General features: G+C 45.7%; 1 protein-coding gene across 1 annotated transcript in view; it reads left to right on the top strand.

The window, feature by feature from the left end:
* Window positions 1-22,722, top strand: part of LOC126299242 (DNA polymerase epsilon subunit 4-like) — a 68,370-nt gene extending 45,648 nt beyond the window's left edge. Inside the window, exon 3 of the mRNA XM_049991030.1 lies at window positions 22,144-22,722. Within this exon, the coding sequence (XP_049846987.1) occupies window positions 22,144-22,293 (150 nt within the window). The 3' untranslated portion in view covers window positions 22,294-22,722. The remainder of the gene's footprint in view (window positions 1-22,143) is intronic.
* Window positions 22,723-23,927: the final 1,205 nt, after the last annotated feature.

Below are 23,927 nucleotides of genomic sequence, written 5' to 3'. Positions count from 1 at the left end.
GCAGGAGCACTACAAACGTAGTTTGTGGACAGTAAGTTGGAATTGTGAGTTTCACAGGGAGTGTGCCAGAGGTAAGTCCCTGCAGTTGCACTATCATCTGTGTTCGTAATGGCTCAGACGGATAGAGCATCTGCCATGTAAGCAGGAGTTCATAGGTTAGAGTCCTGTTCAGGGCATGCATTTTCAACTGTCTCCATTGATATTTATCAACACCTGTAAGCAGCTGAAAAGTCTGGATTTTAATTTAATTTAAGCAGTAGAATGTCCTGTGGAGATACAATGCTCAGCTATGGCTGACTTACAGGGTTGCGATAGAATAATGCTGCAATCATGTTTAATGCAACTTTAATGTATTTTGCATGTAGTCTGACCAGTGTAGGCTTTTCCATACTGGCAAGGCATTCTGCAGATTCTAGCCCCCACAGTTCCAGGTTGTCCTTCACAGAACAGAGAAGAGCACAATTTTTTGTAGGTGGCCAGAAGATTACGTAAAAGTAATGTTTCCTCATGATTCTGCACAATTTTGCCAAAATATTGCCAACACATGAGGAACGGCCTGGACTTTAACAGGTCTTATTCCTTTGGATCTTGTGGGTGGTTTCATTTCTTCTTCATTAAAGCTGTGCTGATCTGACACATGGAATCTCCAATATTTCTGAAGAGTTTTCAAGCCCACATTCCAAGAAAGAGCAAGTAGTGGGGCAATGTTCATCCCGGCATCCTGCATTGTTTACAGATTATTTCAAGATTTCTGACAATGATGTTGTGCAGTGTTGCCAAATTTCTTGTCCTCATCCATCCTTTCCGTGCAGTTGACTGGCTGTACCTTTAAACTGTCTTACTGGCATCACCCCTTCCCCTCTAAGCCCACCTTTTCAGGCGATTTTGCTGTGACAGCACAAGATTGCTGTGGAGAAAGTGGCAGTGGCAAAAAGATAGCAGGTTAGTACAGTGGAACCTCACTTAACAAGCACCTCCCATAACACACAATTGGCATAACAAGAAAAACAAATTGTAAAAAAGACTTGCTTAATGAGCAATGTTTCACGTAACAACTGACAATGATTTAGTAGGACTAGTGCAGCTTGTGGTTGCACATTTTGCTAAACTTGTGTTCACACTGGTTTGTTTGTTTGTGTGTGTGTGTGTGTGTGTGTGTGTGTGTGTGTGTGTGTGTGTTTGTGTGTTTGTGTGTGTGTGTTTGTGTGTGTGTGTGTGTGTGTGTTTGTGTGTGTGTTTGTGTGTGTGTGTTTGTGTGTGTTTGTGTGTGTTTGTGTGTGTGTGTGTGTGTGTGTGTGTGTTTGTGTGTGTGTGTTTGTGTGTGTGTGTGTGTGTGTGTGTGTTTGTGTGTGTGTGTGTGTGTTTGTGTGTGTGTGTGTGTGTGTTTGTGTGTGTGTGTGTGTGTGTTTGTGTGTGTGTGTGTGTGTGTTTGTGTGTGTTTGTGTGTGTGTGTTTGTGTGTGTTTGTGTGTGTGTGTGTGTGTGTTTGTGTGTGTGCAAATTTTAATATTGTGGAAGTGTCCCTGAAGATAAGTCGCGTAAAGATGACCATAAGAGAAAGAAAATGACCTTAGCAACAAAACATAAAACCATTGAAAACAGTGAAGATGGTTTGGGAGTTACTGATTTAGCGCAACCACCCCAACTCCAACACACACACACACACACACACACACACACACACACACACACACACACACACACACATATATATATATAATTGGTTTACATCAATCATTTGCATTATTCTCAAGAACAAGGATAAGATAAAGGAGATGTATTCTGGACAATGTCAAGCAGTTGCTCCTTATGTGGATAAAAGAAAAGTAATTGCAAAGTGACACAATTAACAAGAATATCAAACTTCCTGGCAGATTAAAACTGTATGCCCGACAGAGACTCGAACTCGGGACCTTTGCATTTCGCGGGAAAGTGCTCTACCATCTGAGCTACCGAAGCACGACTCGCGTCCGGTACTCACAGCTTTACTTCTGCCAGTATCTCGTCTCCTACCTTCCAAACTTTACAGAAGCTCTCCTGCGAACCTTGCAGGTAGCTCAGTTCGTAGAGCACTTGCCCGCGAAAGGCAAAGGTCCCGAGTTAAAGTCTCGGTCGGGCACACAGTTTTAATCTGCCAGGAAGTTTCATATCAGTGCACACTCCGCTGCAGAGTGAAAATCTCATTCTGGGAACAAGAATATCATTTGTGAGAAGGCGAAACTGATTTTTGACGACCTCAGTAAGAAGACACCAGGATTATCAGCGGCTGAAGAAGTGTTTAAGGGAAGCTGTGGGTGGTTCGGGCAGTTTAAGAGAAGAACCGGCTTCCCCAGCGTTTTAAGGCTTGGCGAAGCAGCCAGTTTGGACACAAAGGCAGCAGAGAACTTTATCAGTAATTACCAAATGCTCATAGATTCTGAGGATTATCTGATGTAACAGGTTTTTAATTGTGACAAGACTGGTGTAATCTGGAAAAAGATGCTGAAGTGTACCTTTACAACAGCAGAGGAGAATGCATTGCCCGGTCACAAGCCAATGAAAGACCCTCTTGCACTGCTATTATGCGCCAATGCTAGTGGTGATCAGAAACTCCATGAGCCTTCAAGAAGTCCAGAAGAGTTGCTTAATGTGATGTGGAGGTCCAACAACAAGGCTTGTGTGACACATACATTTTTTTTTTTGTTTTTAAATTGTATCAGTGAAGTGTTTGGTCCATTGGTGGAAAAAATATTTGCTTCAGATGAATCTGCCACTCCGTGTCTTACTCGTTATGGACAGTGCTCCAGCCCATTCTCCCAGCCTACAAGATCACTTCCTTGAAGAATTTCAATTAATCAAGATCCATTATTCCAGCCTGTGGACCAGCCGATTATTTCTAACTTTAAGAAGTCTGCACTAAAGCACTCTTTGAACATTGCTTTGAGTTGACTGAAGCTACCAATCTCATTCTGAGTGTTTCAGAAATATTATTTCAACGTCATTGTCTGTGTCGATGATTGAAAAGGTGTGGGAAAGGGTTACCAAGAGATGTCTCACTTCTGCTTGGAAGAATATTTGGCCATAGTGTGTCATCGAATGTGTGACTGAGGAATTTGAGCATTTAGTCAAAGAGGTTCTCTCTCTGGCCAAGATCGTGGGACTAGAAGTGAATAACAATGATATCGATGAGTTTGTGGAAAATCACAGCCAAGAAATGACCACTGAAGAGCTTATGGAGTTGCATTATGTTTCACAGCAGGAAGTTGTTAAGAGGAGTCAGGAGGAGGAGGAGGAGGAGGAGGAGGAGGAGGAGGACGACTAGGCGGCAGTCACAGCAAAGCAGCAAAATCTGGTGTAATAAGAGAAATGCTGGCAGCATGGGAATTGATTGCACCTAATCCTAGTAAAAAAGAATTAGTTAAGTATTGTGAATAATAAAATACATAATACTGTGTGTATAATTTTCTTGGAATAAATGGCATGAATAAGATAAAACTTTTAGTGCTTTTTCTGCATGGAATGCATTGTTGTATTTTACATCTATTTATATTGATAAATTGTTTCAGTAAATGAGTGTTTCGCCCTACGAGTAAGATTCTTTAACAAATCATGCGCGCTATGAGAGGTTCCATTGTAATAATAATAATAATAATAATAATAATAATAATAATAATAATAATAATAATAATAATAATAATAATAATAATAATAATAATAATAATAATGCCTTGTCCTGAGGTAAAGCCAACTTAATATCTACCAAAACGCTGTAGTTCCTTAAGGTTGACTGCACGAGTTTAAAACAATGTGCGCACACACACACACACACACACAGAGTATTTGTGTGCTTTACGCTTAAAAGAAATGCCCATCAGCCACTGCAAAACAAAACATTGCACTCTTATCACACATTGTAGTTGATTACGCTCCCTTACCTGAGTTTAGAAAGATCACCCAGAAAACATCACTGTTAATTCCCTCACCATAGGAAGTATGGAGAGGGGATAAGTGAAGTCGCTGCCTTTATTACTATGACCACAGGTCTTCTGGAGTCAATGAAGTTTGGTTGTTACACTGCACACCATGATCAACTGCAGACTAAGCGTCCATGCAGACTGTGTTTCTTGGCCATCTCGTGTCACTTAGTCCAGCACGCAGTGCCATGAGAAATAAAGCTACTACATTTCCTTTTCTTCCACCCCACCCCTTGATGCCTGAACCCTCACAAAGTCGCACACAAGGTGGGAGGTGGCATTGTGAAGTGACATGCCCGGATATGCCTGTTGCTCCTTGCCATTCAATTAAACACAAGATAGGGGTGCCGACCCCAGCCAGCATCGACAGTAATGGGAGACACTGTATTTGGTAGGAACCGCACCAAGGCCAGAAGCCTTCCATGCACATTCTTCAACACGTTAATTATCCCATACAGGGATCCTGACAGTGGATTCTCAGGCAGGTGGCAGTTTAGTCAAAAGATGGCTGCTGACTACCAAGGTTACATGCATAGTACAGAGCAACTCTAAATCACTCTCGCTCTTAGCTGGGGCGATGCACCATTCACCCCACAACAAAACTGTGCCTCGGTGCAGGCTGCCTCTCTGGAAAAAGTTTCGCAATAATTTCAATGACATATTCAGTCACCACACAAACTTGCCTTCCATGCAACGAAGTTAGGGTTCTGCGCCCGCCATGTCCTGTAGGTTAGCAAATTGTCGCAAGAGAGTGTGCCTGTATTTAATGCTCACCTGCCTGGTAGAGAAGAGAGTACCATGGCAGAGATGAGAGCCTACACTTCTGACTTCAATTTCTTTGCGTTACAGATACTGCCAATACCACCCTCATGTATTACACTGACCAGGCTAGATCTGTAGCAAGAGTAGAAGTAGACTCCAGCACCTGACGTATACACACATGTAGCTGCGCTGCATTAACTGTAGTGGAGCAGGAACATTACTATGCCTCATGTAGTGTGGGAAGGCCTTGGGCATTCAGAGTTCCCAGTTGTCTTGGAATGGATAAATACACATCTTGTATGGTTTTGTTTTTTCAAGGGAATCTTGTTCCATTCTTGTGAAAAATACTGATATGATCAGGTGACGATAGTTTTGGAAGTGGATAGTGATCCTGCACACTTCTCTTCAATGTATATTGGAAAGGCTCAGTAATATTGTGATCTGACAGAAACCAAACCTTGCCACTAATAATACACTCCTGGAAATTGAAATAAGAACACCGTGAATTCATTGTCCCAGGAAGGGGAAACTTTATTGACACATTCCTGGGGTCAAATACATCACATGATCACACTGACAGAACCACAGGCACATACACAGGCAACAGAGCATGCACAATGTCGGCACTAGTACAGTGTATATCCACCTTTCGCAGCAATGCAGGCTGCTATTCTCCCATGGAGATGATCGTAGAGATGCTGGATGTAGTCCTGTGGAACGGCTTGCCATGCCATTTCCACCTGGCGCCTCAGTTGGACCAGCGTTCGTGCTGGACGTGCAGACCGCATGAGACGACGCTTCATCCAGTCCCAAACATGCTCAATGGGGGACAGATCCGGAGATCTTGCTGGCCAGGGTAGTTGACTTACACCTTCTAGAGCACGTTGGGTGGCACGGGATCCATGCGGACGTGCATTGTCCTGTTGGAACAGCAAGTTCCCTTGCCGGTCTAGGAATGGTAGAACGATGGGTTCGATGACGGTTTGGATGTACCGTGCACTATTCAGTGTCCCCTCGACGATCACCAGAGATGTACGGCCAGTGTAAGAGATCGCTCCCCACACCATGATGCCGGGTGTTGGCCCTGTGTGCATCGGTCGTATGCAGTCCTGATTGTGTCGCTCACCTGCACGGCGCCAAACACGCATACGACCATCATTGGCATCAAGGCAGAAGCGACTCTCATCGCTGAAGACGACACGTCTCCATTCGTCCCTCCATTCACGCCTGTCGCGACACCACTGGAGGCGGCTGCACGATGTTGGCGCGTGAGCGGAAGACGGCCTACCGGTGTGCGGGACCGTAGCCCAGCTTCATGGAGACGGTTGCGAATGGTCCTCGCCGATACCCCAGGAGCAACAATGTCCCTAATTTGCTGGGAAGTGGCGGTGCGGTCCCCTACGGCACTGCGTAGGATCCTACGGTCTTGGCGTGCATCCGTGCGTCGCTGCGGTCCGGTCCCAGGTCGACGGGCACGTGCACCTTCTGCCGACCACTGGCGACAACATCGATGTACTGTGGAGACCTCACGCCCCACGTGTTGAGCAATTCGGCGGTACGTCCACCCCGCCTCCCGCATGCCCACTATACGCCCTCGCTCAAAGTCCGTCAACTGCACATACGGTTCACGTCCACGCTGTCGCGGCATGCTACCAGTGTTAAAGGCTGCGATGGAGCTCCGTATGCCACGGCAAACTGGCTGACACTGACGGCGGCGGTGCACAAATGCTGCGCAGCTAGCGCCATTCGACGGCCAACACCGCGGTTCCTGGTGTGTCCGCTGTGCCGTGCGTGTGATGATTGCTTGTACAGCCCTCTCGCAGTGTCCGGAGCAAGTATGGTGGGTCTGACACACCGGTGTCAATGTGTTCTTTTTTCCATTTCCAGGAGTGTATGTTAATGACAACACACAGCCCACTGATTGTGGTGGTCTAAAATAGATCATGGCAGACTACAGTAGGCTGTTGACATCAGTTCCTTATATGGCTGTTTTCCATGGCACTGCGGTAATGGGGCAGGGCACACAGACGCGCAGCAGGTGTATGCTATGGAACCCACAGTCCTTTACATGCCTGTGCAGTACAATTGCCAAACTGACTGTGTGCAAATATATATTAAAACAAATTATCAGACTAAAACTTCTGAGTAAGGCTCTTCATCTTCAAATAACTACTGCAACCAACCCACATACATACGTACACTTGAAGCCACTTACAAAAAGCAAGTGCTTGCATACATACACATTTATAGTTGCTACATTAAGAGAGGTACTGTATGCCTTCTGTATGTGTGTATGGGTGCATCGGTGCATGTATGCGGGTATGTCCAGGTGTCTGGAGGGGGGGTTTATTCCTCAACTTGTATTCTTGATATTTTTAATGAGTACGATGTCTGTATAGATGACTTACTTTTGTTTCTGATTTATCTATAATAAGTGCTTCTGTCATATTTGTAGACCACAGGCATGATGCATACAAACATGCATTTTCGACTGCCATGAACACATCTCACACAAAGAGCTTGTAGATGTGGGGAAAAGCAGGACTCGTACACCAGTATACACTCACTAAAGCATCTTTACTTGATAGCTGAGACCTTGACTCAACACAGGAAGCTGAGACCTTGACTCAACACAGGAATTCTATTTGATGGGAAGATATGTTGATTACATGGAACTCATGAAATGTATAGCTGTGCTATCTCTACTTCAGATATAATGAAAAATACCCTGGACCTTTGTAATTTCTGAGCCATAGGGCTCACAATGTGCTTACTGCTATAAACACTTTTCTAGAACTTTGACATTGCAACACCACCCCACTGCCAACTGGTCCCTAGATTAAAACAGTACATGAGAAGACTTATGCTACAGTCAGATACAACAGCTGTTAGGGTTTCTTTTAAAGATGTCCTTAAGGTTAATGAATAAGAAAAAAAAATCTTTATTAATTTGTGCATACAACATGGTGACTATTCTGTAAGTTATTTAATGTTTGTGGAGTGACATTTCTACACCTTTAACTATGCAAAATGTATTCTAATGGGCTAAGTGGATATGGCTCAAGGAATGTAAAGTAGTTCAAACTGTATCAAAGCACATGGTTTGTAAATACTATTCATCTACATAGGATCAAACTCTGCAGCTCCCACACTATCGCAAACACGATGGCCTGTACTGAGACCTCGAATGCCGAGCAAGGAGTTCCAATTTCTCTCTACTCGATATACATCTGCCTTCGAACCCTTTTCATGCTTTACCCATGATTTTTCCATGTACAGGCTTCAGATTGAAATGTCTGCTAACTAAGGCTGGCAATGGTCAGAAGCAAGTCACTCCTGTTTGACTACTGGCATGTCCAGTACTAGCATTCCTCATAATTAACTGCAAGTTAAACACATTATTGTAAATATTTTTACATGTTCGTGACACGTAATTAAAACATTCTAGAGATGTGGAAATAACATCATAACTTCCCTTGCACACAACAGTAGTTTTCAGATTTTAGATAATCACACTTCTCAATTTCATTAAAAATCCAAGCAAAATCCTGCATCATAGAGTGTAAAATGTGTAATGATTTTGGTGCAGCTATCCTTAATGAATTCTGGTCAAAAAGCAAACAAGATGGCATAAATTGAGTATCCTTGTTATGGAAATCTATAATGATATAGAATACAGTAATCATTCACTACATTTTTCAAGGTAATGGTAAATCATAATCAGTATGTGGACACACTTTGAGACCCAGCAGAACTAATTCGATTGTGTCATAACTTTTTTAAAAACTGTGCGTACATCATACACGTGTGTTGGAAGTCTATGTAAAACCTCAGATCACTGCAGATGGAATTCAAAGCAGCGCAATGTGCAAGCTCGCCTGTAGAGAGGGTGAAACAGCCTTGCCTCTACCGGCATATGTTGTTCTCAAATTTTGTCTAGTTCAGACTGGGTGAAGACTCGCCATCACACCCGAATGCTCACCATCAATGCTGCTAAAATGCACACGCACAGGTCATAACGTTAAATCACTTTCTGGAAAGATCACCTAGCCCAAATCCACCCTCCCGCCAGGGGGCTCTCATCACTTTCATGATTTATGTGCTTGGCCATCGTGGGCCACCATCCCTTGCAGTGCTGCTTCCCTTTCCATGCTGCAAGTAAACTATTCTCTTCCCCCATCTGCCTTACCATTGGATGATCTTTGTGATGCCAACCCTACTTTGATTTGGTTTTCAGTTTTGGACACTTGGGTTTCCTGAGCTGGTGGCCAGAGTGCACTGCTAGTTCTTTGTAACCATAAGCTCTGAGCACGTTTAAGTGACCACCATATAGCACGGTGGTGGAAGGTGGTATGTTATAGGGAATGGGGATCTTGGCTTAGTCGTCTGGATTGTGAGGATGGTAAAGACCTCTATAAGAAAATACAAGCAACACGAGCGATCAGCATTTGCAACTTTTTCCCACCTGCATCCAGGCCACTTACATACATTGAATTGACCACCTTCATCCAATAACGTTCCTCTCCCCTCCCCCTCCCCTTTCTCCTACTTGGGGACGTCTGTGCACATCACCCCTTGCGGGGGAGTACCACTTTGTCATATAGGATCCTTCTGATTGAACAGCTTCTCATGTACCATGAACTGTGCCACGTCAACAATGGTTCTCCCACCCACTCCAGTGCCACTTGTGGCACCTTTTCAGCTATTGATCTAACAGTCTTTCCTGTAATATTGTGGCCTTGTTACACTGGTCATTACACTATGACCTTCGCAACAGTGACCACTTTCTGGGTATCTTATTGTTTCCTTGCCAATGCCAGAGTGACTGACTGCCATTGTTGGGTGCTTCAAAGAGCCAACTGACCTTTGTATGCCTATGCTGGCTCTTGTCCACCAGGGTAGTCTTTGCACCGGTTCATTGCTTCTTGCAGAACACCTTGCGACCCAATTTGCAATGGCATTGTCACCTTCTTTCTATCCGGCTAAGTTTCTACTGAAGAAGTGACAAGTTGAAGACAACCCCTTATTATATTTCTGATATTTAAAAAAAAAATATTATTATAAACTTTATTAATCACTTCTGCTGGTGGTAAAGCTCCTGAAACAGTAAAATGGTGCATAGAAATTTTTTTTCGTTTGGCATGAAATTGTATTCCGCCATCTGGCATCAGATCGACAAGAACATTGACTGACAGCATTGTTTAGAGACCACTGACAGATCTCAGTTACACAGTTTGTGTAATTACCATTCCTGGATACCGATAGAAAAGGTCGGTAAAAGAGATCTTGAGGACACTGAAATAAGTTTGATAAAGTAAATGCCAATTCAACACTAGTAGTTTGGCTGTGGTCATCAAACAATTCATCGGCAACTCTCCTCCTTCAGTGCAGCCTGAAAAAGTTCGAAAATGCAACATAATAAATTGAGATGTGGCATTAATGGAAAACAGGTTCTTAATTCAAATGAAGCTGTTGTAGTTAAATTGGCATAATTATTTAACCAAAAGTTAAAGATGCGATAGGAACACTTGCATTTTGTGAAACAACCATTGAAAGCAAATGGGGAGGGGGGGGGGGGGGGGGGGGGGAGAGAGAGAGAGAGAGAGAGAGAGAGAGAGAGAGAGAGAGAGAGAAGTTTTCACGGGAGTACTCCTTCTGTCCTTTCCGACCCGATGGTTGTGTAGCAGGTGACTTCACCCCGTGAGGTGTAAGTTTGGTGGCTTGTTGCACAGCTGGAGGAGACTGTGACCCTGCCTTGAAGGAGGGCATTTCACATTGGCGGTGCTAAATTTAAGGTCGCATGTCTGCATGACAATGTCCTCTATGGAGCGAGATGTAGCAAGAACAGTACTATAGGTGCCAGATGGTAGAATGCAGCATGTCCAACTAGCGAGCAACCGGGTAAGGCATGTTTTCCTTCATATGGATGTCCTGTACAGCCTGCTCATAGAAATACACAGGACAATGTCGGGAAGAGACGGATGGTCGCTATTGCAGTTGATACAGTGGGGAGCAGGTGAACAATTGCCCTCAGGAGCATCCCTACCACAGGCTACGCATTTGGCCAGGTGTCAACAGGGCTATAGACTGTGGTTGTAACCATGACACTGGCAGCAATGCATCAGGTTCAGAATGTACAGTCGGACTGTGCTAATTTCATAGCCTACCGTAGCACCACTCTATCAAATGTGAGGAAAAGAGTGCGTGTGGGCACTAAGATTGCACCTACCTTTTTCATCAGCCGGTGGACTGCAATGACACCCTCATCAGAGAGGTACGTTTGGATTTCTGCCTCAGTCAGACCATTGAGCAGCCTAGTGTAAGTAACACTACAAGAAGAATTCAACGTTCTGTGGGCCTCAACATGAACAGGATAGCTGTGGAGGAGGGAAGCCATAAAATGTTGGACTTGATAATCACTATTGGTTTCCAAAAGCAAAGTGCCATTGCATAAACAAGAGATACAATGAACAAGAGATAAAAAATGGATTGATGTAGCGAAGGACTGACAGTCTTCAGTATGTGAAGCGAAGAGGAACCGTAGTGCAGCTGGGAGCATCTTGAATCATTAGCCTCATTCCGTTTACGTTTGGTAGATGTTCACAGTGAAAGAGATGACTGGCTCATTGGGATAAAATCTTCCATGTTTCCAGGATCTCCGATGGAGTGCTCCTTCCAACTGAGCCGCCCCCCCCCCCCACCCCCAGATTGGGGCACACCCACACCTCAGGTCATACCTCCCTACCACCTGACAGAGGGACCAATCGGCAATTTGGGAAGGTAGCATCTCTGGCAGTCACCTCTCCCTGGGCCTGGCCTTTACTGGGGGTACATGTGAACCCTACCTGTCAACACGGGGCAGGGAATTACGCGTTAACCACTCACCTGTTAAGAGTCAGATGCATGGGTTGGCCTTCAGGAGCACAGGGGGGGGGGGGGGGGGGGGGGAAGAAGAAGAAAAGAAGATCAAATGCCATAGTGGAAAAAGGACAGGAGAATGTGAACAAAGAAAGAATGAATGAAAAACAGTGAAGAGTATTCTGATATGGACTACCGAAAAACAGGCCAGAGATGTTCCCCAAAGGAAGGGAAAAAGAGCAGCAAGTGGACAGACATGGAGCGTGAAAGGGAAAAGATGCTGTAAAGGCTTGGCCCCCTTGGTAGCCAAGCACGACCCCACCAAAGAGTGGTGAGCCTCCTGGGTGGGTGGGGTTATGACAGTGGTAGTTTGGCAGTTTCTGCCTGCAAACTCTCAACTGGGCTTGTGTAAAAAAAGGCCTGTGACCAAACAGATGCCACAATGATGGATTGTATTGAGACTGCGTGAAATGGACAGATGTGCAGATGCATAAACAAAACACCCATAGGCTAGCTTTGAACAAAGGAGCACTACAAATGGAGGAAGGTGGATCAATCTGCTCCCCAGTAAGTACCACTGAGGACACGTGGGATACTGAGGGACCGCATACAGCGGGCTGCTAAGTAAGATGTGGGAGGAACAAGAAAGTTTCCTATAGAGCATCAGCCCCAGGAATTTCGTAGTTTCAATGAAAGGAAGAGCAACAGGCCCAAGATGTGAAGATGGTGGGAGAAATAACTGCACTACCAGAAATTTATACAAACGGTTTTGTCAGTGGAAAAACGAAAGCCATTATCGGTGCTCCATGAGTAAAGACGATACATGGCCGAAGATGCTGCTCATGGAGACAAGTCCATGGAGAACTGTAATAGATTGCAAACTCATTAACGAAAAGGGAGTCGGAGATGCCTGGAGGGAAACAGGCCATTATAAGGTTAATGGCGATAGCAAAGAGGATGACGCTCAGGACATAACCCTGAGGCACACTGTTTTCCTGGATAAATGTGTCCAATAAGACAGACCCCACACATATCTTGTAAACTGCCTTTTAAAATTTCCTGATGGAAGTGTGGCAGGTGGCTTCAGAAGCCCCACGTATAGAGAGTACTGAGTATACCACTGCTCCAGCAAGTGTCATAGGCTTTCTCCAAATTGAAAAACATGGACAGTGTCTGGTATTTCTACAGAAAACCATTCATGACACGGGTGGGCAACGTGACAGGATATTAAAGTGCATAACGGCGCCCTCGAAATCCACACTGTACAGTGGCTAGTAAATTTTGAGACCTGAGCCACCATACCAGCCAGGCTTGAATCGTACATTCCATCACGTTCCACACACAGCTGGCGAGAGAAATGGGACAGTAGCTAAAGGAAGGTGTTTGTCCTTACCAGGCTTAGGTATGGGTATGACTGGCTTCACGCCAGCATCTGGAAAATGTGCCCCCCCCCCCCCCTCCCCTCCCCTCCCCTTCCCAGATGTGGTTTCACGTACGAAGAAGAAAGTGTTTGCCCTCAAGAGAAAGGTGCTGCAACATCTGAATGTGAACAGCGTCTGGCCCTGTGCCCGAGGATCGGGATGAAGCAAGAGCGCGATTTAGCTCCATCCTAGTGAAGGCGGTATTGTAGCGCTCAAGATTCTGAGAAGAGAAAGGTATTGCCTGAGCCACCTCCACTTGTTTCTGATAGAGGAAGGCAGGGTGATGGTGAGTGGTGCTCGAACTCTCCACAAAATAGTGGCCCAAGGTGTGGGGTCCACTATGACATCATCTGCTATTCTTATGCCAGAAATTGGAGAATGGACTATGGTTCCAGGCTGCCTTCAGAGGTTGGCCCACATGACGGAAGAGGGAGAGGAACTGTTAGGACTAACAAACTAAATCCAGCTGGCTTTTTTGCTGTCCCAAAGAATGCGACGGTACTGCACACGCAACTGTTTGTAATGAATACCGTTCACAATCTTAGGGCAACAGTGAAAAACTGAGAGAGCACATCTCCAAGTGCGAATACATCATGGCATGTGTCTGTCCACCAAGGAACCAGGACATGGCGCGGCAAAGATAAAGTGCGAGGAATGGAACATTCTGCAGCAGTAAGGATAGCATTTGTAAGGTCATCACAACGGGGGAAATTATGTTCAATGAAGGTTGCCCAGGAGGAGTAAAGCCTCCAGTCGCCATTAGAAAGCTGCCAGTTGGGTTTACGGTTGGTGCGGTACGAGTCAGCAAACTGATAGAGCACTGGAAGTGGTCGTTAGAGTACGCAAAAGAGAACAGGCCAGACGACGGGCAAGCTGGGCAGGTCCAAATTGGAACAGGTGTACATTGAGTCGGGAAGGAATGTGAGCACTCAAGAGTTACGGCAGATGAAGTTGAGCTGACTGAGAAGGTCAGCCAAGAAGGCACCTCTCTGACAGGTTCTTGAGGAGCCCCAAAAGGTATGGTGCACATTAGTCACCAAACAGCAAAAAAGGGGTGAATAAGCTGGAGGAAGTCTGCGCTTTAGTGACACCGAAGGATGGATGGATGTAGGTGTTACAAAGAGGAAAGGTGAAGCGAGGAAGGGAAATGTGGACTGCAACAGCTTGTTGCTAGGTATTCAGTGAGATCGTTTGACTATGAACTTCATTCCAGATGAGCAGCATGATTCTGCCATGAGACTGAATGCCATCCTCAATGGGAAGGTCAAAGCACAACAGAAAGGAATGCGAGAGATCAAAGCAGTCATGAGGATGCAATTTTGTTTCCTGACTCCTGTGATTCGAAGAGCAGCCTTAATTCCTCTTTGTTGGATCTAAGGCTGTGAACGTTTCATTGATGGAGAATGATGATGGGGAAAGGGCAGCAGGGGAAAAATGAAGAGGTGTCACCTTGCCGGCTGCTGAGTGCAAGCCTTCCAGAACTAATTGCTACAGGGTGCAGAGGTTGGAGGATTGTGTTCCATGAGATCCATGGAGTCATCGGCATTCTCTCTGGGTTGGCGTGCAGATTCCAGGACGGAAAAACAGATTGTGGTGCCCACCGGCAATTAGAAGTTCAGACGGGTGAGGGTATCATGGCGACACCATTGAACAAGAACTCTTAAGTTGGCAAAGGTATGGACTGTTTCTTAGTCTGATTTTTTTTTTTTTTTTTTTTTTTTTTTTTTTTTTTTTTTTTTTTATTATTACCTTTAGATGAAGATTCAGATGCTTGTTGGCTAGAGCCAACAACTAGTGGGATAAAAACTGATTAGTAAAACTCGTAGGGTGCCTTGAAACCTCCAGTCATGGAGAGCAAGTAAACTGTGAGCCTGCCATGCTGTGTCATATGCCTTACGCAGATCTAAAAATATTGTGATAAGGTGTTGGCAGATTGCTGCTTCCCATCTAAGCAGATGGTTGGTTGTGGATCAACCCTCCTGAAAACAGGATTGATAGGTCATAAGGCCACAAGATTCGAGAACCCATCATAATATGCAGGTAACCATCCTTTCCTAGCAGCTTACAGACTATGTTGATCAGGCAACTCAACCAGTAGCTGTTGAGAGACATTCGGTTCTTGCCTGGCTTAAGGATTGGGGCAACTATGCTGTTTCGCCTTACAAAGTGCTATGTGTCCATCGTGTGTTGAGATCTCTAGCACATTTTCTCATTGTCGCATTGCAGTCCTGCCCATTCCCCATCTCTTGGGCGAGGACACCTTCCTGGGTGCGTTTTCCACCATGCACTATGCTGTAACGATTTCTGTGTTGACGATGAACATGGACTTCTTTGCACCTGATATACAGCGCAGTAGCCAGTCCATTGTGGTGGGGCCGCCATGTACCCTGTTGGTTGTAGCCCCCTGACCACACAGGTCTCGCACTGCTGATGCCTGCTTCCATTAACTCCCCACTTTCGCCAAGGGGTAGATGCTCATCCCACCGAGGCATCGGGACTCCTGGCAATGGCCGTCCTGCCAGGTGGCCTTTGTTGCAGCTGGAAGGTACCTGTGAGGAGGGCCCGTGGTCGTAGTGGGTGGCATCAGGGCGGATGATACGCGATGAAGCATAGTACATCATCTCTTGCTGGTGGTGAAACACCAGCAGTCTCAAGCAATCACGAGCTCAATTCAACGCACAGAAGTATGACACCAAATCGTTCCCTGCCCTGGCCACACCAGGGAAGGAACGTCAGGCTAAGGATGGCAGCAGATCTTATTCACCCTGTTACCTTGTATGTTAAAGACCTGATGGGGAGTCTTTCGTGACAATGAAGCCTCAGTTTTTTTGTTGAGCATTTAGAGGACAAGTTAGGGGAGTGGAGGGCTTGTCCAAAATGAGGTCTGGGTCAATCTTGATCACAACAGCATCCTCTGCCCAGTCATGGCCATTACTTGCTTGTGACAAGCTGGGTGATGTTTCTGTAACCATCGTGCCCCATAAGAGCTTAAATATCATCGAGGGTATGCATGTTTCACAGGGACCTTCTTTTGCAGTCCGACGATCTGCGGGCCAATTTAAAGTGCCGAGGTGTACATTTCGTCCGGTGTGTACACCGGGGTAAGAGGGATAATCAGGTTGCCATCGGTGCCCTCATCTTGGCCTTTGAGGGTAATACATTGCCCGAGAAGGTCAAGGTGATGGTCCACCAGTGTGATGTAAAGCCCTATATCCCTCCCTCGATGAGGTGCTTTAAGTGTTGGAAGTTCGGCCATGTGTCTTCCCTTTGTACTTCCAGCCTCACATGCTGAGATTTGTTGAGATTGGGGACGCCCATCACATTGCAATACTCCATGTGCCCTGCCTCCCATCTGTGACAACTGCAGAGAGCACCATTCGCCATGCTCGCCTGACTGCAGGATTCTCCAGAAAGAAAGGAAAATCATGGAGTACAAGACCCTGGACAGACTGACCTACACAGAGGCTAAGAGAAAGTTTGAACACCTGCATCCTGTGCATATGACATCGTCTTACACCGCTGCTACAACAGTTCTGGCATCATCACCTCTGCCAGCCCAGGTCACCTCTGAGCTGGAAGACTACACCTGCCCCCTTGATGATGGTGGGCATTTCCCCCTCTGTTACTCTTGCACCACCTACTTTGGGAGCAACCCCCCCCCCCACCCCAACCATCAGGGATGTCCATCCCCACTTCTATACCGGGGAAGCGCAAGTCTTCTTCGGCTTATCTCGCTAGGAAGGGGTCTCTTGGGTCACTCCCTTCCCAGGTTTCTTCTAGTGGGAAAGACAACACCCACCAGTGGCTGAAGAACCCAAAAGCAGCTGGTGTTAGAGCTTCACTCTCATCCTCAGTCCTGGAGACTGAGCCAGTTAAGTCCTCCCAGCCAGGGAAACCCAAGGAACAACGAGAGAAATCCAAAAAGAGAACCCCTAAGACCAAGAAAATTGAGGTGGCACCCACACCACCGCTACCTACAACTCTGCGGCTGAGGATGACGTGGAGATTTTAGCGTCCACTGAGGATTTCGCCAGACCCTCAGACACAATGGATATAGACTGCTCAGCCAAAAAGTCAGTGGCAGCGGGTGACCCTTTGACTTAAACTGCCTCATTGAATGTTCCATGCCTTCCCAATCTCACGATGTCCTCCTCCGGTGGAATTGTGGCAGTTTTGTCCACCACCTGGCTGAGCTACAGCAACTGTTAAGCTTTACACCTATCTGCATTGCCCTCCAGGAAACCTGGTTTTCAGCAATGTGGACCCCTGCACTCTGCTGATATAAGGGATATTGCAGGAACCGTAGCGACTATAATAGTGTCAGGTGGAGTTTGCATTTATGTCTTAAACTTGGTCTGTAGTGAACATGTGCCCCTTCAAACCCCTCTTGAAGCTGTATTAGAAAAGTTTGACCTCTGCCTCTTAAATACTGCGGCCGCCTCGCATTTCAGTGTGGCTCATGGTAGTTACTCGGCCATTGATTTATCAATTTGCAGCCCAGGACTTCTGCATCTATCCACTGGAGAGCACGTGATGACCTGTGTGGTAGTGACCGTTTCCTCATCTCCCTGTCGCTGCCCCAACATCAGGCATAAGGATGCCTGAGCAGATGGTCTGTGAACAAGGCAGACTTAAGAACTTTCAGCTCGGCTGTCACTGCTGAATCTCCTCCACACGGTAAAATCGATGTGATGGTTGAGCAGGTGGCTACAACAATTGTTTCTGCAGCAGAAAATGCAATCCCTCGCTCTTTAGGGTGCATGAGGTGTAAGGCAGTCCCATGATGGTCACGGGAAGTCACTGAAGCAATTAAGGAGCGTCGGCAAGCTCTACAGCGGCGTAAGCAGCAGCCTTCCCTGGAGCACCTCATAGCCTTTAAACTTCTCCGTGCCCATGTTCGCTACCTTGTCAAACAATGGAAGAAGAATAGTTAGGAGACATAAGTCTCCACCATTGGGTGCCACACATCACCTTTCCAAGTCTGGGCAAAGATCACACGTCCTTTTGGGTGCCAAGCCCCAACAGCTGTCCCTGGTGTTACTATAAATGGTGAGTTATGTACCAATGCAAACGCAATTGCCAAGTACTTAGCTGAGCACTTTGCTCGAGCCTCTGCGTTGGAGAATTTCCCCCCAGCCTTCGTAAGCTGCTGGAACGTGTTACGTATGGTATGTGGCCGAGTTGGGTTGGGTCCTGGAGTCGCATAACTTGTTGGCTCCATGTCAGGGCAGCTTCTGCCAGGGTCGCTCTACCACTGATAATCTTGTGTCCATAGGGTCTGCCATCCGAACAGCCTTTTCCAGACAGCAACATCTGATTGCCGTCTTTTTTGTCTTGTGTAAAGCATACGACACAGCTTGGTGACACCATATCCTTCCCATGTTGTATGAGTGGTGTCTTCGGGGACCACTCCCGATTTTTATCCACTGTAGTAGAGACATATCAATTCCTAGGACTGGTTTTCAATGCTTGATTCACTTGGCTTCCTCATCTTTGTCAGCTTAGGCAGAAGTGCTGGCAGCACCTCAATGCCCTCTGCTACCTGAGCAACACCAACTGGGATGCAGATAGCTCTACATTGCTGCTGCTCTACAGAGCCCTTGTCAAATCCCTAATTGACTATGAGAGTGTGATTTATGGTTTCAGCACATTCAGCATTGCAGTTATTCGACCCTGTGCACCACTGTGGGGTTCGATTAGCGACAGGAGCTTTTAGGACGAGTCCGGTGACCAGCATACTGGTGGAGGCTGGTGTCCGTCCACTGCAGATGAGATGTGTGCAACTGCTCGCCAGTTATGCAGCACACTATCATAGTTCCCCTGAGCATCCGAATTACCCTCTCCTTTTCCCGCCCACAGCAGTCCATCTTGCGCATCGGTGGCCCAGGTCGGGGCTAACGATTGCAGTTCGCATGCAGTCCCTCCTCTCTGAACTGGAGTCCTTCCCTTTACCATGTCTACTTGCAGTCCGTTCACGTACGCCTCAGCCGCAATTTCATCTGGACCTCCTGGCTGTAAGGACTCCGTTAACCCTGCCGCTCTCTGCTGTCACTTCCTTTCGAATTTTGGCATGTTCTGGGGCTCTGAAGTGGTTTACACTGATAGCTCAATGGCTGATGTTCACGTAGGCTTCACATATGTTTATGGAGGACATATTGAGCAGCAATCCTTCCCAGTTTGCTGCAGTGTTTTCACTGCAGAGCTGGCAGCCTTATCTCGTGCGCTCAAGTACATCTGCTCATGGCTTGGAGGTTCATTTCTCCTTTGTACGGAGTCCGCAGCTCATGGTCTTGTGATTACATTCTCGCTTCCCAGGTTTGATTCCCAGCGGGGTCAGGGATTTTCACCTGCCTCGAGATAACTGCGTGTTTGTGTTGTCCTCATCATTTCATCATACTTCATGTAAGTGGAAGATTGGACTGAGAAATGGTTGGGAATTTGTACGGGCGCTGATAGTCGAGCAGTTGAGCGCCCCACAATGCAATCGTCGTCGTCGTCATCATCTGTACTGACTCATTGAGCAGCCTACAAGCTATCTTCCATTGCTACTCTCGCCACCATCTGGTAGTGTCCATTCAGGAGTTCATCTATGCCCTGGAACAGTCCTGCCGTTCAGTGGTGTTTGTGTGGACCCCAGAGCACATTGGAATCCCCGGCAACAAGCTGTCCAAACAGGCAATGTGGAAACCACTTCTGGAGATAGGCATGTGGAAGTATTCCATGCAGGCCTCTCTCAGGGAATCAGTTGTCCACTGCCGGCTCTGCATTGGCCATACGTGGCTCCCAAATGACAGTCATCCACCTCTTGCTGGACTGCCCACTTTTATCCACTCTGCGGCAGACTTTTAACTTTCCCAGCACCCTGCCTTCGGTGTTGGGCAACAATGCCTCCACAGCATATTTAGTTTTATGTTTTATCCATGAGAGTGGGTTTTATACTTCTATGTAGTTTTAGTGCATGTCCTTTGTCCCTCTGTGTCCTCCACACTAGTGCTTTTAGGGTGGAGATTTTAATATGCTGCAGAGTGGCTGGCTTTCGCTTTTTATTCTCGTGGTGGGCCAGCCACTGTGATCTGCTTTCATGTTTTATTCTCTTCTGTTTCTAACGTCTCTCTCTTGTTTTCTTGTCCTCTTTTGTTCCTTTTAGTGTTTGTTGCCTCCCCTTTGTTCTTGTGGCTTTTCCTTTCTTTCCGTTTTGTGTTATACGTTTCATCCGTTTTATTCTCACATTTGTGGCATTGTTCTATTAGGAACAAGGTACCAATGACCTCGTAGTTTGGTCCCTTCTCCCACCTTTAAACCAACCAACCACGCTGTGTCCCGGTCTCTTGGTGGACTGAGGCATGCCATGACACGATTCTTGTGTAGATACATGCTCTGTGTTTTTTAACTGTCATCCTATGATGGCAAACTGCATTCATTGTAAACAGATGTGTACACAGTGTCGTCATGATATTCAGGATAGCAAAAAAGCTAGCTGGGGCTCTTTTAGCAGTTCCACTCCCTCTTTGGCCATGTGGCCCAACCTCCAATGTCTCTCTGGGAGCAAGATTCATTCCTAAATTTCCAGCCTGTCAGTAGCAGACGATGTCGTGGATCCTATTGCTGTCTCCAACACCTTGGTCCGCCATTTTGCAGAAATTTCGGGCTGCTCCTACTATCAGTTCCTTCCTCCATCAGAAATGAGTGGAGGAGGCTCGGGTGGTACCATTCTTTTCTCAGGATCATAAATACTACAATGACACCTTTACTATGAGGGCGCTAGATCATGCTCTCACTTCATTCTGATAGTCTGCCCCAGGGTCAGGCGCTGTTAACATTCAGATGTTGCAGCATCTTTCTCTTGTGGGCAAGCCGTTTCCCCTTGATACGTACAACCACATCTGGGCAGATGGTCTGTTTCCCGGATGCTGGCGTGAAGCCAGTCATACCTGTATCTAAGCCCAGTAAGGACAAACACCTTCCTTTAGGTACTGCCCCATCTCTCTCACCAGCTGTGTTTGCAAGGTGATGGAACTTATGATTCATGCCCAGTTGGTATGGTGACTCAAGACTCGCAATTTGCAAACGATTGCACAGTGTGCATTTGAAGTGCACAGTTCTGTGGTTGACCATCTCGTCACTTTGTCCACGCATGTCATGACTAGTTTTCTGTGGAAATCCCAGACTGTGGCTGTGTTTTACGGTTTGGAGAAAGCCTAAGACACCTGCTGCAGTACTGGTATCATCCATACTCTCTACACATGGGGCTTCTGTAAGCACAGACTTTAGGGATACCTGTATCTGTGTTGAGCACCATTATCAAAATCAAAGACTCCATTTTAGAAAGTGCAAGTAAAAGTGGGCCAGTTTTTTTTTTTTTTAAAAAAAAAGGGAATTAAAAAGAAAAGTCCATAGTTAATCTCGGTCAGGCACACAGTTTTAATCTGCCAGGGAGTTTCATATTAGCACACACTCGGCTGCAGAGTGAAAATCTCATTCTGGAAACATTCCTCGGCTGTGGCAAAGCCATGTCTGCAATAGCCTTTCTTCCAGGAATGCTAGTTTTCCCAGGTTCACGGGAGAACTTCTGTGAAGTTTGGAAGGTAGGAGATGAGATAGTGGTGGAAGTAGAACTGTGATGCCAGGTCATGAGTCGTGCTTGGGTTGCTTAGATGGTTGAGCACTTGCCCATGAAAGGCAAAGGTCCCGAGTTAGTCTTGGTCTGGCACACAGTTTCAATCTGCGAGGAAGTTTAAAAAAAAAAGTACTCTAAATATGTGGAGTTGGAAGAAATTACGGAGAACTGATTTCGGACAGCACATGCTCACAACATGCCTGTGAACAGTGTGATGATGCACAAATTACACTAAAGGTGGCAAGTATGCTTGGAGTCGAGCACTTCTTCACGTCCATCAGATGCATCAATATATTTGAGAAGAGGTATAATATGGTGTATAAAACTATACGTCTCAGAGGAAGTCCTATCGGTTCACTGCTACTTTGCTAACATTGCTGCAAGATGACGTAACTGTAAGAGCTTTTGCTGCATAGTCCTGTTCACATAGCACTCACCTGTCCCACTTGTATCACCCTCACACTGCAACTCAAGAGTTGCAGAGTCATATTTATTTACTATGTTTACCTTTGATTCTGTTTTGTTCATTTCAGGAGCTGTTTATTGAGTCATTGGCAAAGGAAGCTTACAATTTCACAATAAAGGGGAAGAGGAAGACCGTGCAGAGAAAAGACATTGATGCGGTGATTGAAGCTGTAGACCCTCTTGTATTCTTGGAGGGTGTACTTGATGACTTGTGTTGAATGTTCCAAATTAATTTCAATTAGCAAATGTACTTACAAAAATGCATGAGCTATTTCAAAGTATGTTATTTTTTAAATAGTTGTAGGGGTGCTAGTGTAAAGTTACTTGCCTCCGTTACCTTTAAATGCCTGTAGCATGCTACTAAGTTTGTTTTGTCACCACCTGTGAAGGATTATAATATTTCAAATGATATTCATATGCAAGGTGAAGTTTGATACTTGAAATGTGCATGGAGATAATGATATATTATGCTGTTGTCTATGTAAAATCCTTGCAATCATGTTTTTGCTTGTAATATCAAATGTCATGTTTTAGCACAAGCTAATGGTTTTGTCAGACGTATTCATAGTTTAGATACAGTTATTTATGATCCTTCCAAGATGTAGTATTCCGTTAAAGAGTGCAATAAAAACCAACTTCCTACCTGATACAGGATAAAGCTATCAAACCTTACATACCTAATGTTTAAAATGGTATTTATTCTATGTATGTGTAGTTGGAAGAAATTACAAAGAACTGTTTCCAGACAGCATTTGCTCCCACCTTTCGTGTGGTTCCAGGTAATGAGTTTTTGCCATGAGTACAATAGGAGACTACTGATTTTACCAAACACAAAAAGGAAGCTACATGGTAAATCACAGCAAAAACAAGGAATAAAATAAAATTCTGAGAAACTGTTTCACAACAGGAAAATTGAAATTATAATTTTACTCAGAGAGCTGAGACAGTGGAAGGCTAATAACCAAACAAAGATTAACTATTAAATATTGAGAATTACATCAGTTATGCCACTATAGAACTCATATGTGTAAGTGAATAAATTACTGGTCACCAATTAGGAATGATGATCTGTGATGGACAGTGCCCAAAAAAGAAGAGAATCGGATTTGGACAAAGCCTTTGTTTGAAATTGCTTGCACATGCGTGTGGGGAGGGGGATTGTCATGTATTTGTGTAGTGACCCACATGTTACTGCACGTTCACTTTCACTGCCAAGGTGCATGTCACTGGGTGTGGGTGTGGGTGTGGGTGTCATGCTATGTAGTGACCCATATGTTACTACACCACTGCCACTGCCACTGCCAAGGGGCGCGCGCACACACACACACACACACACACTTGGAGTAGTGCACCTTTGGGGTACTCCAGGCTCCTATTGTATTCTAGGCACTAGGCAGCTGGAGGGTCAGGGATGTGATCCTTCCCTAGCACCCAACAAAGCAGTTTATCAGTGCAACCTTCACTGTGAGGATCCATCCTTGCCCACAGTTCTTTGCACTGCAGGCCATCAAATCAAAGTGGGCAGAGAGGGAGGTGAGCAGCACATTGAATCAGGTTCGCCAAGCGAAGGGGAGGTTGCTGTCGCTCACACCTGTCCGCAGCGGACAACCCTGTCAACAACAACAACAACAACAACAATGGCACCGTGCAACACTTCTGTCATGCTGTTCTAGTTTTGCACAGCTTAGAGAGCTGCATGTGGATGTCAGAGTATCTGTTTCGCTCCTCAACACTCAAACATATGCACGACTGAGCTCTCCACCATTGGCTCCTGTCAAACACAGTTTGTTAACCTAAAATAAACAGAATATTCCTGTTCTTGATCAATTTACCACGGCTATGGCTTACAAAA

Source organism: Schistocerca gregaria, chromosome X (genome assembly GCF_023897955.1).
Source record: "Schistocerca gregaria isolate iqSchGreg1 chromosome X, iqSchGreg1.2, whole genome shotgun sequence".
Lineage (NCBI taxonomy): Eukaryota > Metazoa > Arthropoda > Insecta > Orthoptera > Acrididae > Schistocerca > Schistocerca gregaria.
This window is presented reverse-complemented; position numbering and strand designations above follow the sequence as displayed.